General features: G+C 41.1%; 1 protein-coding gene across 3 annotated transcripts in view; it reads left to right on the forward strand.

Moving 5' to 3' along the window:
• Nucleotides 1-2,250: 2,250 nt before the first annotated feature.
• Nucleotides 2,251-16,016, forward strand: part of LOC100371219 (RNA-binding motif, single-stranded-interacting protein 2-like) — an 84,564-nt gene continuing 70,798 nt past the window's right edge. For 2 of the 3 annotated variants that reach the window (XM_006819254.3, XM_085501544.1), the window contains exons 1-2: nucleotides 2,251-2,475; nucleotides 2,678-2,896. In XM_006819254.3, coding sequence (XP_006819317.1) covers nucleotides 2,404-2,475; nucleotides 2,678-2,896 — 291 coding nt within the window. In that variant the 5' untranslated portion in view covers nucleotides 2,251-2,403. Of the gene's footprint in view, nucleotides 2,539-2,677; nucleotides 2,897-16,016 lie in introns of all 3 variants that reach the window. The other variant, XM_085501545.1, reaches the window with a different exon arrangement.

The following is a 16,016-nucleotide window of genomic DNA, read 5'->3' on the forward strand; positions in this document are numbered from 1 at the left end:
CCCACAGGTTGACTCGTCCCAAGTTTATTCGTCCCGAAGTCGATTCGTCCCACAAGTTTATTCAAAATTGTTTCGTCCGATCTATTAGGTTAGCCTGATACTAACTCGTCCAATACGCGCACAAGATCCGAACAACGAACTATATCTAATCGTGGCCAAGCACTTGTGCATACGAGAGATCCCTGAAGGCTGAACCCCAGTAGTTTATTGTATCACACTTCACAATACGTAAATCCGTCAATTGTCAAATCATGGAGGTAAATTTACCTTCATGGTCAAATCAAGTTATTCATGCAGGGTAATTATATACAGTGTACAATTAATTAATGTTTTACAAATAGTAATCGTGATAAAAGTTGTTTATTTCTGAATATACAGTAAATATTGTTGTAAGTTCACGCTTTACGATTATATTTTATATGTATCCAGTATGATTTCCTTATAAATAATTATATTAAATGCATCAAAAAAGCAAACAAATACTTGACCTCTGAAATAATTGTAATGTGTAATAATTTATTTCAATGCAAAGATGAACAAGACTGTCGAGTGACGTCTTTTAAAATCGAAATGATTGTTTGAAACATCGAGATCCTGGCATCTATTAAACAAAGAATGCAGTCAGTGGGACTTTGCTAGTCTTGCTCCACTTTAACCTTAGTGATTGGGAACAATTTGACTCAATTAACATACTTAGAACAGTTCTGTGGATAAGCATGGCAGATAAACACAGTGACAGTTGGTTCCTATGGCAGAGATATTATGCACTATCTCAAAATCTAGCCTGGCGACATAGGCTAAACAATATATTGTTAATGATGGAGTACTATTTGTTGTTCTGAATTATTTAGAAAATCTGGGTTTTAAAAAGTGTCAAAAAATGCAATTTTTCTTTAACATTGTGTTCTATGGAATTGTTCTAAAAATAGCGATTTTTAAGAAATATTAGAACACGTTTCTCAAAAATCTGTAACACACAAAATAATGCTATTTCATTGTACCATAGAACATTAACTTCATGATTGTACATGATAAACTAATGAACATTGTCATGCGAATTATGCCCATTTTTGTAAAAAACATCTATATGCAAATAGTGACGTGAATATTAATACCCAGTAGCTTCCTTCCAGAATGTTTGCCGATCTTTGTTACTATAGTTTAACGTCCACATTTAGTAACTAGAACTTTAATTATGTTTCCCGTAATTCGAAATTCGGTTAACTGTTATTTAACACTCGAGTTACTAAATGCGGACGTTCAACAAAACAAAAAGTAGACGGAGGTGACTGTGGTCAAACTAATGTAAATTTCGTGCAAAAACAATAAACAAATGTCAGCTTAAATCGAATTATCTAGTTGTTTACTTTATTTTGTTACTTTTTTAGCTAGTTGTTATTTATTTAAACAACATTCTTTATTTTATTATTTTCAAGATCCCAATAAGGATACGAAATCAATAAAGTTATTTATTTATTTACTTACTTATTTACAAAACAAAACAACAACACTCAAATAAAGCAGATACAAATAACATTGGTACTGAACGCACCGCATAAAAATGTCGTAACAGAATCTCGATGCTATTTACCATACACGCTTTTTTGCTTTTTTTACGGTCCTTCACTGTGTGGTTTCAAGTTGTCGTCGCCGCAAATCAGCTTTCAAATCAGCACTTTCAAAACAGCGCCCCCATGCGAACAAAACAACGGATTGCTAACGTTCGCTTGGTATTTGTGAATAATTATGTTTATTTTGGGTACACCATTATACCATGTACAAACTATAAAAACTTTAATCTAAGTACGTTAATTATAATGACTGGTATAAATATTACTTCGATTTGTTATTCTGTGACCGCTATATATATTAAAGTAATCCTATTTTGGACCGTTTCATTACACAAATATGTTCACTGCTCTTTCAACCGCAAAGAATTATTGTCATACACATAGCTTAAGCGGCTATATATACCTGAACACAAACACACACACACATATATATATATATATATAGTGTAACAATATAATGTTTGTATAATTTTTATTCATCCTCCAATTTTGTTTTAATTATGAAGATCTCTAAAACATTTTAACCATGTTTCGAATATTTATCCCGACTGTTTATTATAAGCATTGAGTGCAATAGAAACGCTAAATTTTTTTTTTTCCAATTTTAAGATATTGTTATGGTATACTTCTCGTCGTCTGATGAAATGTGACTACGGAGCGACTTCGAATCCCCGTCTGTGTATACAGAGAATACTGACAAGCACGTGTGATTTGTTTACGTTGTGTGCCATTATCAGTTGCTCGCACCTCCATCGTGGATTTGGGTCTTGTATATATTTATCGCTGTGATCTAGTTTAACACGATAACTTCCTAATATCTTGCTAGTTTATTATGCAGACGGATAGTGTAGAAAACAGAAAACATGCTAGCCTGCTCGCCGAACCTATCAACGCACAGAAGACGGTAGGTGGTTGGAAATGATCTGTGATTTTCAGTAGGGCTGGGTGTGACCGTGTTTTCGTGAAGGTTGGTACGGGGTGTCAACGCCACTGTCATTGGGAATCCTGTGTAACTGAGCGAAAGTGTGCTCATGGATGTCTCATATGTGAGTTTTATATTATTGAAAAAGTTCTGATTTAGCTCGATTGTGCTTTGTTTTACACAGGGAGGGGACGATAAAATGGAGGAAAGCGCGAAAGTGAACGGCGTGAAAGGAGAGACTCGCACGCCATTCGGAGAGAGTGTTAGAACAAACGAAACTAACAACAAACCAGAGAGTCCTCCTATCCAAGTGAATAATGACAAAAAGACTGACATGACTGTGGGTCAAAGTGACGACAACGAATCCAAGTTCCAGAAAATGACAGATAAGGACGAAAAGAAGGTAAGTTTTCGTTGAGTATGGGCAGGTTGACAAGTAAAGGCGTTAATGGCCTCTTCCCGTGCGATGTCGAGTTGAGGGCCCCTTCAAGGTATTTCGGTACATTGTCTGTTTCCTTCATTGTATTAATAGCGGTGAGTTTAATTAATATAAATTTCACTTAACACTGTAAGGATTGTTCGACATAATAAATAAATTGACACATGCGCTCATTCGACATGGTCACCGCTTTATTGTACTTTGCTTCGGTCATACGCGTACAAGAAAAGGAAATACGTTGAATAAACAGGGAAATATACAATCGGTTGCAGTCAACATTCCTAACTAATCTAATTTATTAAGGACATTCAAATGATTATACATTATATATTGCCAAAACACCCTGGGGAGGGGAGGGGTGTGATGGGGGTATTGTGGATATATGCATCTGTGTATACAATACAAGTACTTCATTGAAAAGTTTTCAAATAAAGTGGCATTTAAAGTTACCATAAAGGCATTCCCTCCCTAAAATAAGTTAATGTAGCAAGTAGCAATTTGTCATTTGTACAAACAAAATTATGTTGAGACTAGTAGATTGTTATCACCTCCCAACCTAGACATCAAGAATGTCCTAATCTATTGGGTATATGTACTCAACTCCTAAAGTACAAAAAATAATTTAACTAACATAACAATAATATAATTATTATGCACTATTTAAATTGGAAAAATCTATTTAGATGTAATAAAATGTAAAAACAAGTCAGAGATAAAAAAAAGAGAGAAATATGTTGTATTTAAAAAGATACGAGTTGTTCTTGATTATGGCTTAGGATTAGTTTTCTCTGGAAGGCTTAATAACAACCAAACTTAACTTTATAATAGTGTGCCAAAAGTATTGTCATTGGTCCTATCAAATGATGTATATACCTACACTAACTTTAAATCACACTCCCCAAGATGTCATGGTGCCGTTGATGTTCCTATTGTAATCTCTCAAAAGGCTTTTTTTGAATTGAAATAATTTTTCAAGATCAGAGTGTTGATAAAAATGTATTATCTGAACTTAGGAAATGCATAGTGCATTATAATAACTGATTATTTTGTACATGTTAGATATTACCTTCCATGGTCTAGCTGCTTGGATGTATTGTACATGTTCCATGATTCCTAAAAAAATAAAAAATGTACATTTCCAGACATTGTTTTGTGAGTGAAAATGGAAAAGTAACTTTAAAAAATTGGCTTTTGACTTATTTCCCATTGCTTGTTTTAGAAAAGCACTGATCTACTCTGGCAAACAAAAGATCCAGTATGTATATGTAGTTATTGAATGAACACTCATTAGTTATTCTTTGTAATGACATGGAGATTGATCTGGTTCTGACCTATTGAGGGCCACGCCCACTTTAGCAGTTTAGCTGACAGATAGTTCCTGTACTTTTTTCATATAATTAGAATATAATGCAATGGTACAAAATCAAAAATTGTGTAAAATTGCATTTATCTGCAGTTGATAGTTCTGAGTTTGCTAGTTACAAGGTTTTTATGTAAAAGGTTTATGAATATTCTGTCTGACATTTACTTTCATTTTTTTGTCGATTTCTAAAGTGGAGGGCATTTGTAAATACATTTTGTGAAAGTCACTGTGAATCATTGTCTTAAATTTGTTGGAATCATGAAATTACATTGCTGTGTTGTGTTATTTTGACCATAGACACACCAGTCATTTAGTAATATAACAAATAATGGTTACTGTAATGTAGAGCTCAGGATACTCAGGATACATATTTCTTTCAATAGAAGCACATCACCAATAGAAGTGATGTAAAGCGTCAGTTACATTAACTGTATAATTGTAATATTACTTTTTTTTGGCCATAGACATACTGCTGTCATCTGTGTGAACACATGAGCTACTAAAAGAGTTTATACATCATGTCTATTTAAACAGCCCTTATCTTTGCTATATCTCTTGTTTATTGACATTGACTCCATTTGACTTAGACTAGTAGTTATATCATCTTCACATAAGTTTTGTGTCCCTTTACATCAACATACTTGTAAGAGAATAATACTTTGAATTAAAATGGCAGATTTTAAACCTCCTTGAAGGGGTGGTACATGTATATTACGTAATAGTTGGTAAGCACATTACGTCAGCGTATATGAAGAGGCAAGTTTTGTAAGTGTATTGGGATTCTAAACTAAATTTGAGTGCCACAGTCAACTGGATTTGATTTTTGATTTTATTTCAATGTAAAACAGGCTCACAATTAATGTATGTAAATAACAAAACATTGCATGTCTACGAGTCAGTAACATAGTGCAGATTATGCTATATTTATGTCTCTTGTAAGAATTGCTGGTGTGAACACAAGATTATGCCACTGGCTAGTAGTAAGCAGAAGTAGTGGGATGTTCTTGTGTACACACTGTGGCTTGAAGTGAGCACAGACTGACCTCCCTGTGTAGACACTGTGCCTAGTAGCAGTGAGCATAAACTGACCTCCCTGTATAGACACTGTGCCTAGTAGCAGTGAGCATAAACTGACCTCCCTGTATAGACACTGTGCCTAGTAGTAGTGAGCATAGACTAACCTCCACGTGTAGACACTGTGGCTAGTAGTAGTGAGCATAGACTGACCTCCCTGTGTAAACACTGTGCCTAGTAGTAGTGAGCATAGACTAACCTCCACGTGTAGACACTGTGGCTAGTAGTAGTGAGCATAGACTGACCTCCCTGTGTAAACACTGTGCCTAGTAGTAGTGAGCATAGACTAACCTCCACGTGTAGACACTGTGGCTAGTAGTAGTGAGCATAGACTGACCTCCCTGTGTAAACACTGTGCCTAGTAGTAGTGAGCATATACTGACCTCCCTGTGTAGACACTGTGGTAAGTAGTTAGCATAGACAGACCTCCCTGTGTAGGCACTGTGGCTAGTAGTAGTGAGCATAGACTGACCTCCCTGTATAGACACTGTGCCTAGTAGTAGTAAGCATAGACTGACCTCCCTGTGTAGGCACTGTGGCTAGTAGTGGTGAGCATAGACTGACCTCCCTGTGTAGACACTGTGCCTAGTAGTAGTGAGCATAGACTGACCTCCCTGTGTAGACACTGTGGCTAGTAGTAGTGAGCATAGACTTACCTCCCTGTGTAGACACTGTGCCTAGTAGTAGTGAGCATAGACTGACCTCCCTGTGTAGACACTGTGCCTAGTAGTAGTGAGCATAGACTGACCTCCCTGTGTAGACACTGTGCCTAGTAGTAGTGAGCATATACTGACCTCCCTGTGTAGACACTGGCTAGTAGTAGTGAGCATAGACTGACCTCCCTGTGTAGACACTGTGCCTAGTAGTAGTGAGCATAGACTGACCTCCCTGTGTAGGCACTGTGGCTAGTAGTAGTGAGCATAGACTGACCTCCCTGTGTAGACACTGTGGCTAGTAGTAGTGAGCATAGACTGACCTCCCTGTGTAGACACTGTGCCTAGTAGTGAGCATTGACTGACCTCCCTGTGTAGACACTGTGCCTAGTAGTAGTAAGCATAGACTGACCTCCCTGTGTAGACACTGTGCCTAGTAGTAGTGAGCATAGACTGATCTTCCTGTGTAGGCACTGTGGCTAGTAGTAGTAAGCATAGACTGACCTCCCTGTGTAGACACTGTGCCTAGTAGTAGTGAGCATAGACTGACCTCCCTGTGTAGACACTGTGCCTAGTAGTAGTGAGCATAGACTGACCTCCCTGTGTAGGCACTGTGGCTAGTAGTAGTGAGCATAGACTGACCTCCCTGTGTAGACAATGTGGCTAGTAGTAGTGAGCATAGACTGACCTCCCTGCGCAGACACTGTGGCGAGTAGTGAGCATAGACTGACCTCCCTGTGTAGACACTGTGGCTAGTAGTAGTGAGCATAGACTGACCTCCCGGTGTAGACACTGTGCCTAGTAGTGAGCATTGACTGACCTCCCTGTGTAGACACTGTGCCTAGTAGTAGTAAGCATAGACTGACCTCCCTGTGTAGACACTGTGCCTAGTAGTAGTGAGCATAGACTGATCTCCCTGTGTAGGCACTGTGGCTAGTAGTAGTGAGCATAGACTGACCTCCCTGTGTAGACACTGTGCCTAGTAGTAGTAAGCATAGACTGACCTCCCTGTGTAGGCACTGTGGCTAGTAGTAGTGAGCATAGACTGACCTCCCTGTGTATACAATGTGGCTAGTAGTAGTGAGCATAGACTGACCTCCCTGCGCAGGCACTGTGGCGAGTAGTGAGCATAGACTGACCTCCCTGTGTAGACACTGTGGCTAGTAGTAGTGAGCATAGACTGACCTCCCTGTGTAGACACTGTGCCTAGTAGTGAGCATAGACTGACCCCCCTGTGTAGACACTTTGCCTAGTAGTGAGCATATACTGACCTCCCTGTGTAGACACTGTGCCTAGTAGTGAGCATAGACTGACCTCCCTGTGTAGACACTTTGCCTAGTAGTGAGCATATACTGACCTCCCTGTGTAGACACTGTGCCTAGTAGTAGTGAGCATAGACTGACCTCCCTGTGTAGACACTGTGGCTAGTAGCAGTGAGCATAGACTTACCTCCCTGTGTAGACACTGTGGTTAGTAGTGAGCATAGACTGACCCCCCTGTGTAGACACTGTGGCTAGTAGTGAGCATAGACTGACCTCCCTGTGTAGACACTGTGGTTAGTAGTTAGCATAGACAGACTCCCCTGTGTAGACACTGTAGCTAGTAGTGAGCATAGACTGACCTCCCTGTGTAGACACTGTGGTTAGTAGTTAGCATAGACTGACCTCTCTGTGTAGACACTGTGTATGCACTGTGGCGAGTAGTGAGCATAGACTGACCTCCCTGTGTAGGCACTGTGGCTAGTAGTAGTGAGCATAGACTGACCTCCCTGTGTAGACACTGTGGCTAGTAGTAGTGAGCATAGACTGACCTCCCTGTGTAGACACTGTGCCTAGTAGTGAGCATTGACTGACCTCCCTGTGTAGACACTGTGCCTAGTAGTAGTGAGCATAGACTGACCTCCCTGTGTAGACACTGTGCCTAGTAGTAGTGAGCATAGACTGACCTCCCTGTGTAGACACTGTGCCTAGTAGTAGTGAGCATAGACTGACCTCCCTGTGTAGACACTGTGGCTAGTAGTAGTGAGCATTGACTGACCTCCCTGTGTAGACACTGTGGCTAGTAGTAGTGAGCATTGACTGACCTCCCTGTGTAGACACTGTGCCTAGTAGTAGTGAGCATAGACTGACCTTCCTGTGTAGGCACTGTGGCGAGTAGTGAGCATAGACTTACCTCCCTGTGTAGGCACTGTGGTTAGTAGTTAGCATAGACTGACCTCCCTGTGTAGACACTGTGCCTAGTAGTGAGCATTGACTGACCTCACTGTGTAGACACTGTGGTTAGTAGTGAGCATAGACTGACCTCCCTGTGTAGACACTGTGCCTAGTAGTAGTGAGCATAGACTGACCTCCCTCTGTAGACACTGTGCCTAGTAGTAGTGAGCATAGACTGACCTCCCAGTGTAGACACTGTGCCTAGTAGTAGTGAGCATAGATTGACCTCCCTCTGTAGACACTGTGCCTAGTAGTAGTGAGCAGAGACTGACCTCCCTGTGTAGACACTGTGCCTAGTCGTAGTGAGCATAGACTGACCTTCCTGTGTAGACACTGTGGCTAGTAGTGAACATAGACTGACCCCCCTCTGTAGACACTGTGCCTAGTAGTAGTGAGCATAGACTGACCTCCCTGTGTAGACACTGTGGTTAGTAGTGAGCATTGACTGACCTCCCTGTGTAGACACTGTGGCTAGTAGTGAGCATAGACTGACTTCCCTGTGTAGACACTGTGCCTAGTAGTGAGCATAGACTGACCCCCCTGTGTAGACACTGTGGTTAGTAGTAGTGGGAATTGACTGACCTCCCTGTGTAGACACTGTGGTTAGTAGTGAGCATTGACTGACCTCCCTGTGTAGACACTGTGCCTAGTAGTAGTGAGCATAGACTGACCTCCCTGTGTAGACACTGTGGTTAGTAGTAGTGAGCATAGACTGACCTCCCTGTGTAGACACTGTGGTTAGTAGTGAGCATAGACTGACCTCCCTGTGTAGACACTGTGGTTAGTAGTGAGCATAGACTGACCTCCCTGTGTAGACACTGTGGCTAGTAGTGAGCATAGACTGACTTCCCTGTGTAGACACTGTGCCTAGTAGTGAGCATAGACTGACCTCCCTGTGTAGACACTGTGGCTAGTAGTGAGCATAGACTGACCTCCCTGTGTAGACACTGTGGTTAGTAGTTAGCATAGACAGACTCCCCTGTGTAGACACTGTGGCTAGTAGTGAGCATAGACTGACTTCCCTGTGTAGACACTGTGCCTAGTAGTAGTGAGCATAGACTGACCTCCCTGTGAAGACACTGTGGCTAGTAGTAGTGAGCATTGACTGACCTCCCTGTGTAGACACTGTGCCTAGTAGTAGTGAGCATAGACTGACCTCCCTGTGTAGACACTGTGCCTAGTAGTGAGCATAGACTGCCCCCCCTGTGTAGACATTTGATATTTGATATTAATTATACATGTATATATAGGCACTACAGGTGAACCTCTCTCAGATTTGTTCATTTCGTGATGATATCTTCAATTCTCCAATTTTGATGAATATTTTTGTAATTTTTTGTAAAATGTTTGCATTAGTATGCATTGAGGGGCAGCGGTCAGGGGATAGTGTAGGGTGCACTGTAATTGGGGGATGGTGGTCATGGGATAGTGTAGGGTGCACTGTAATTGGGGGCATGGTGGTCATGGGATAGTGTAGGGTGCACTGTAATTGGGGGATAGTGGTCAGGGGATAGTGTAGGGTGCACTGTAATTGGGGGATAGTGGTCAGGGGATAGTGTAGGGTGCACTGTAATTGGGGGATAGTGTAGGGTGCACTGTAATTGGGGGATGGTGGTCAGGGGATAGTGTAGGGTGCACTGTAATTGGGGGCATGGTGGTCAGGGGATAGTGTAGGGTGCACTGTAATTGGTGGATAGTGGTCATGGGATAGTGTAGGGTGCACTGTAATTGGGGGATAGTGGTCAGGGGATAGTGTAGGGTGCACTGTAATTGGGGGATGGTGGTCAGTGGATAGTGTAGGGTGCACTGTAATTGGGGGATAGTGGTCAGGGGATAGTGTAGGGTGCATTGTAATTGGGGGATAGTGTAGGGTGCACTGTAATTGGGGGATGGTGGTCAGTGGATAGTGTAGGGTGCACTGTAATTGGGGGATGGTGGTCAGGGGATAGTGTAGGGTGCACTGTAATTGGGGGATAGTGGTCAGGGGATAGTGTAGGGTGCACTGTAATTGGGGGATAGTGTAGGGTGCACTGTAATTGGGGGATGGTGGTCAGGGGATAGTGTAGGGTGCACTGTAATTGGGGGCATGGTGGTCAGGGGATAGTGTAGGGTGCACTGTAATTGGTGGATAGTGGTCATGGGATAGTGTAGGGTGCACTGTAATTGGGGGATAGTGGTCAGGGGATAGTGTAGGGTGCACTGTAATTGGGGGATGGTGGTCAGTGGATAGTGTAGGGTGCACTGTAATTGGGGGATAGTGGTCAGGGGATAGTGTAGGGTGCATTGTAATTGGGGGATAGTGTAGGGTGCACTGTAATTGGGGGATGGTGGTCAGTGGATAGTGTAGGGTGCACTGTAATTGGGGGATGGTGGTCAGGGGATAGTGTAGGGTGCACTGTAATTGGGGGCATGGTGGTCATGGGATAGTGTAGGGTGCACTGTAATTGGGGGATAGTGTAGGGTGCACTGTAATTGGGGGATGGTGGTCAGGGGATAGTGTAGGGTGCACTGTAATTGGGGGATAGTGGTCATGGGATAGTGTAGGGTGCACTGTAATTGGGGGATAGTGGTCATGGGATAGTGTAGGGTGCACTGAAATTGGGGGCATGGTGGTCAGGGGATAGTGTAGGGTGCACTGTAATTGGGGATAGTGGTCAGGGGATAGTGTAGGGTGCACTGTAATTGGGGGATAGTGTAGGGTACACTGTAATTGGGGGATGGTGGTCAGGGGATAGTGTAGGGTGCACTGTAATTGGGGGATAGTGGTCAGGGGATAGTGTAGGGTGCACTGTAATTGGGGGATAGTGGTCAGGGGATAGTGTAGGGTGCACTGTAATTGAGGGGTGGTGATCAAGGATTAGTGGTCAGGGGTAGGTTGGGGTGCACTGTAATTGGTGGATAGTGGTCAGGGATAGGGTGGGGTGCACTGTAATTGAGGGTTGGTGATCAAGGATTAGTGGTCAGTGGTAGGGTGGGGTGCACTGTAATTGAGGGGTGGTGTAAAGGGTAGGGTGGGATGCACTGTAATTGAGGGTTGGTGGTCAGGGGTAGGGTGGGGTGTGTTGTAATTGAGGGGTGGTGATCAGGGGGTAGTGGCCAAAGGTTGTGTAGGGTACATTGTAATTAAAGGGTGGTCAGGGGGTAGTGGTCAGGGGTAAGGTGGGGTACACTGTAATTGAGGGGTGCTGGTCCAGGGTAGTGATCAGGGTTGGTAGGGTGCATTGTAATTATGGGATGGTGGTCATGGGCAGTCAACAGGGGCAGTGTGGGGTGCACTATAATTGAGGGGTGATGGTCAGGGGCAGGGGCACGAGCAATGTGGGGTGCACTATAATTGAGGGATGATGGTCAGGTGGGGTGGTGTAACTTTTTGTAATATATTCTGTTGAGTTTGGTTCTTTTGTCAGCATCATAAAAATGTAATAAACTTTTCAAGGCCTTTCCTAATTTACCAAAATTTAAATACCATTGTTCCTTAGCAACTGTTAAGAGAATGAAGTTTAGTTACAATTCCATGTAAAAATTTTGTGGTTCTAATGTTGTTATAATTTGTGGCAAACTGTCCCATAATACATGTAAGATAGCAAGTAGTTTCCACAGTGAAAACACACATCTCAATACATGTAGTAATTGAAATGGTCGTAACTTTGTTGCTTATCTATATTGCTTATCAGTGAAATATGGCCATTGGTTTTGGACATTTTAAGGACTTTATATTGAGCCGCTTGGCATATATGTGAATGGTCAACGAACTTTAAATAATAATTATAGAAAAGAATTTTTATTTTATGAAATTTATTCCAATAATTAAAATAATTCTGAAAAAAATCAACAAAATATTTATTTTAAAAGCCCGTTTTTTGAAATTATAAAAATATGGTGTTCACACGGAATTGATAATATCCATTTGGGAAGACCCAAGCAGTTTGACTTAGACGTACGGTATTTCACAAGCAACACGATTTATGACGTATTAACCTCAACAGTGTGTTTTTTCATTCAAAAGTTCGAAATAAGTCCATTTTTAAATCTAATTCAAATTATGAATCCACACAAAGCAAAAAGTGACATTCTTAAAAAATGTCAAAACTGCCAAAATCTTCTCAAATAAATAAGTGTAAAAAAAATATTTAAGAGACTTTGTGTTTTGGTCTGCCATCGTTGTATACTATTTGTGGTAAAAGTAACAGCAAAAGATGTGAATAAGTATGAACGCCAATTAAATATGAACCTCTGCAACAAACTACATGTGTGAATAAGGCTATAGTAATTACCAATTAGATCAATAGTGACATATTGATGTAGGAAGCAAAGCAAATATTCATGACCAATATAGATATCATATTTGTAAAATGGTTGCAGCATAGCATGTAATGGGTACATCCTATCACCATGGTTGCAGCATAGCATGTAATGGGTACATCCTATCACCATGGTTGCAGCATAGCATGTAATGGGTACATCCTATCACCATGGTTGCAGCATAGCATGTAATGGGTACATCCTATCACCATGGTTGCAGCATAGCATGTAATGGGTACATCCTATCACCATGGTTGCAGCATAGCATGTAATGGGTACATCCTATCACCATGGTTGCAGCATAGCATGTAATGGGTACATCCTATCACCATGGTTGCAGCATAGCATGTAATGGGTACATCCTATCACCATACGTCCTTTATTATAATTGCTACATGTCATTCAGTATTAGTCTTGTGTTAACATCCTTATAAATTTTAAAACAGCTGTTTGTGATCCACAGACACTTGTACTGTTCTATCTTTCCATTACCTACAGTACAGTTCTCGCGGAAGCTTTGGCTTCACTTCAGCTTCACCTTCGCTTCAGCATCGCATCATTATGGCATTGTTATGGCTTCAGCATCGCTTCAATGTCGCGCCATTAAAAAGTTAGGCGATTATCGCTTCGCTTCATTGTGGCCTCATTATGGCGACAATGTGGCATCAGCATCGCTTCATTCAAACAAAGAAGTTTAGTAACCGTGCATAGATGTTGAACAACCGTCAAAAGTTCAAATACTTTTTGTTTTAACTATCTATAATTATATGCACGCAATCTGACCCTTTGACCTAGATTTGGCTGGGATTGAATATTTTATTTTAGACAATATTCCGACGTGACGCACTGCTACAAAATGTATTCAACTGAAGTACAACATGGTTGTCTGGGTTTCTTTTCCTGATTGTGTTGAGTTTACGATTTGTATAATTATCGTTGTTTCCCCCCCAAGCAGAAGACAAGCCGAAGGACCATGAAGCTAAATAGAATTCCCACGCATGGACGTGGACTGAGTGAAAAAAAATATTTCTAAGGCTAAAATAAAAATGACCTACTATTACACCTCTTTGTGTATTTGTCAATTTTGTATATATATGACCGTATGATCGTAAATACCTAGAAAAATCTCGTCTTTCGTTAATAATTTCATTTGTTTGAAATGTCTACCGACCGTAATTTGTTTCTCCAAACAGTCCCGACGTCCGTCATTCAACACAATCAGCATTTATTTATCGCAATTCATGGGGATCATGTCCCGTAATTTGCGGGCTGTAAAACCAAATAATTAAACAAGTACTATTTATTGTATTTTTGTTTTACCTCGCGAAACTACAACAGAGCGTAGAGTTGTCACGGTTAAATAGTCGCCTTGAAATCGATGGAACTTCAACTACAAGTATCCATTTCTCAACTTGAAATAAAAAAATCGAAGAGCATCGGGGGATATATTATTAACCAGTCTTACGAATCGCTAGCTTTATTTTATTCGAATTTATAAAATTCACGAGTTTTCGACATTTGTTGGCAACTTCCGCGCTAAAATGGTTGAAAATGTGGGTGTGGTTTTCTCGCAAAGTCCTGTTGATAATACAGACTTATATGGTTCTGTGACCCAGGTCGTGTTCCGATCAGGTGACTCTCAGCCAATCAATGATGTTGTAACAAAACATATTTAACGCAAATTGAAGGGTCGTCGTACCATCCAATCTCCATCGTCGATTCACAAAGTTTTTTTTGTGCTGTGACAAGTTTCGCAATTATTCACTGAAAAACATCGGTATATTTTGACAAACGGATGGGATTTTACCTCAGTTCAAAAAAAAGAAAAAAAAAAAAAAAAAAAAAAAAACAGGGCTGAGATACAAATCAGTTTTGCAAGTTGGGAAATAAGGTAAACCAGACTGGGGTCGATGATTTTCAGTATCGAAGGATTTCCGTGTGAATCATGATTTTCAAATTGTTCATCGGCTGGTGACCAAATATTTACGGCCACACTAAATGGACACGTTTTTTTTCTGAAGCCCAAAAAATTATTTCTGCATGTCAAGTGCTATTCGATTTTTTACAGAGCATGTGGCTCGTTTTCATTCGAAAATATGTTTGTGAGAATACTTTTAAAGTACGTATAGATCAAGCTCAGATCACTGATCGTGACTTAATTTTGAGAATTGGTTGTCAAATTTTACCAGACCGACGCCACCACAACCATCCAATCGTATGTTGGAAATGTACGCACTTGTTTTGGAACTTTGTATCAAGATGACTGGCGACGACGCCGACGCACCAGGCGGCGTACGTGTGTGTTGCATGTTTTAGTAGTCCGGGCATGGGGTCGGACTCGGCTAAAACTAAACGAAACACAGAAAAATACCACCGAAATGAGGAATCTGAATCTGCTCTTCTAGCAGCAAATAAAATGAGCGTAAAAAGGTAAATTTTATAACAAGAACAGTTTCACTTCGTATACAGCAAATTGCATCGTGTGATTTGAATTTATCACGATTTTCCTTCCAGTCAATATGAAACTCGTCACCTTGCCGATTGTAATGTACTTCGCAAAGTTTTTGGTGCCCAATACTCGCAACACTAAAATAATTAAACAAGATATCTTTTTAAAATGTCATTTTACTTTTGATCATATTATTTTATTCGCCTTGAATTTCAAATCGAATACATATCGAACTTCTGTACATGTTTTTGTCTACTGCCCTTCTGCGTGCAAATAATGAGGTCATACTCATGTCACAATACTTTGAAGCTGATGCCATGTTGATGCCATGAGACTGCGAAGCTGAGGCCACGATGATGCCACAAAATAGCGAGGCGAACACAGCTTCAATTTTCAATGACGCGAAGCTGATGCCACAATGATGCGATGCTGAGGCGACAATGAAGCCATGCGTAGGCGACAATGATGCCACAAAAGCCAAAGCTTCCGCGAGAACTGTACTGTATGTATGCAAACAACTAAAAGGCTGAAATATGAAACTATGTACGGGTACTACATTTGTACTTTGTTCTGAAGTGGAGCTTTCATTATGCTTTGTAGCTGGTTGGTATACTTCGTTCTGGCAGGTCTGTTAGAATAACAAAAGGAATATAGTTGTGGTTACAAGTACATGTACAGTAAAACCTGTCAAAACCGACCCCTGGATAAACCGACCTACTGTCAGAACCGACTAATTTATGTAGCCCCGAAATTTCTCCAAAGACGCCTATAGTAAAATAACCTGTGAAATCCAACCACTGTCTACTCCGAACACCGACCGCATTGATGGGTCCAGGTCCAATATTCACACTGAATACATCGACCATCCGACCAGTTGCACCACGTCCGCTGGCTAGTAATCTGGTCTGCCCGACCTAAAAAGTGTGCATTGTGTTTAATTTATCGTGAACGTCACAGAAACAATACCAAATCTCACACTACAAGTAACGTCCGAGTAAAACAATAGCAACTGATTAAGTTTTTCACACCA

The sequence above is a fragment of the Saccoglossus kowalevskii genome, chromosome 7 (assembly GCF_978046115.1).
Source record: "Saccoglossus kowalevskii chromosome 7, keSacKowa6.1, whole genome shotgun sequence".
Lineage (NCBI taxonomy): Eukaryota > Metazoa > Hemichordata > Enteropneusta > Harrimaniidae > Saccoglossus > Saccoglossus kowalevskii.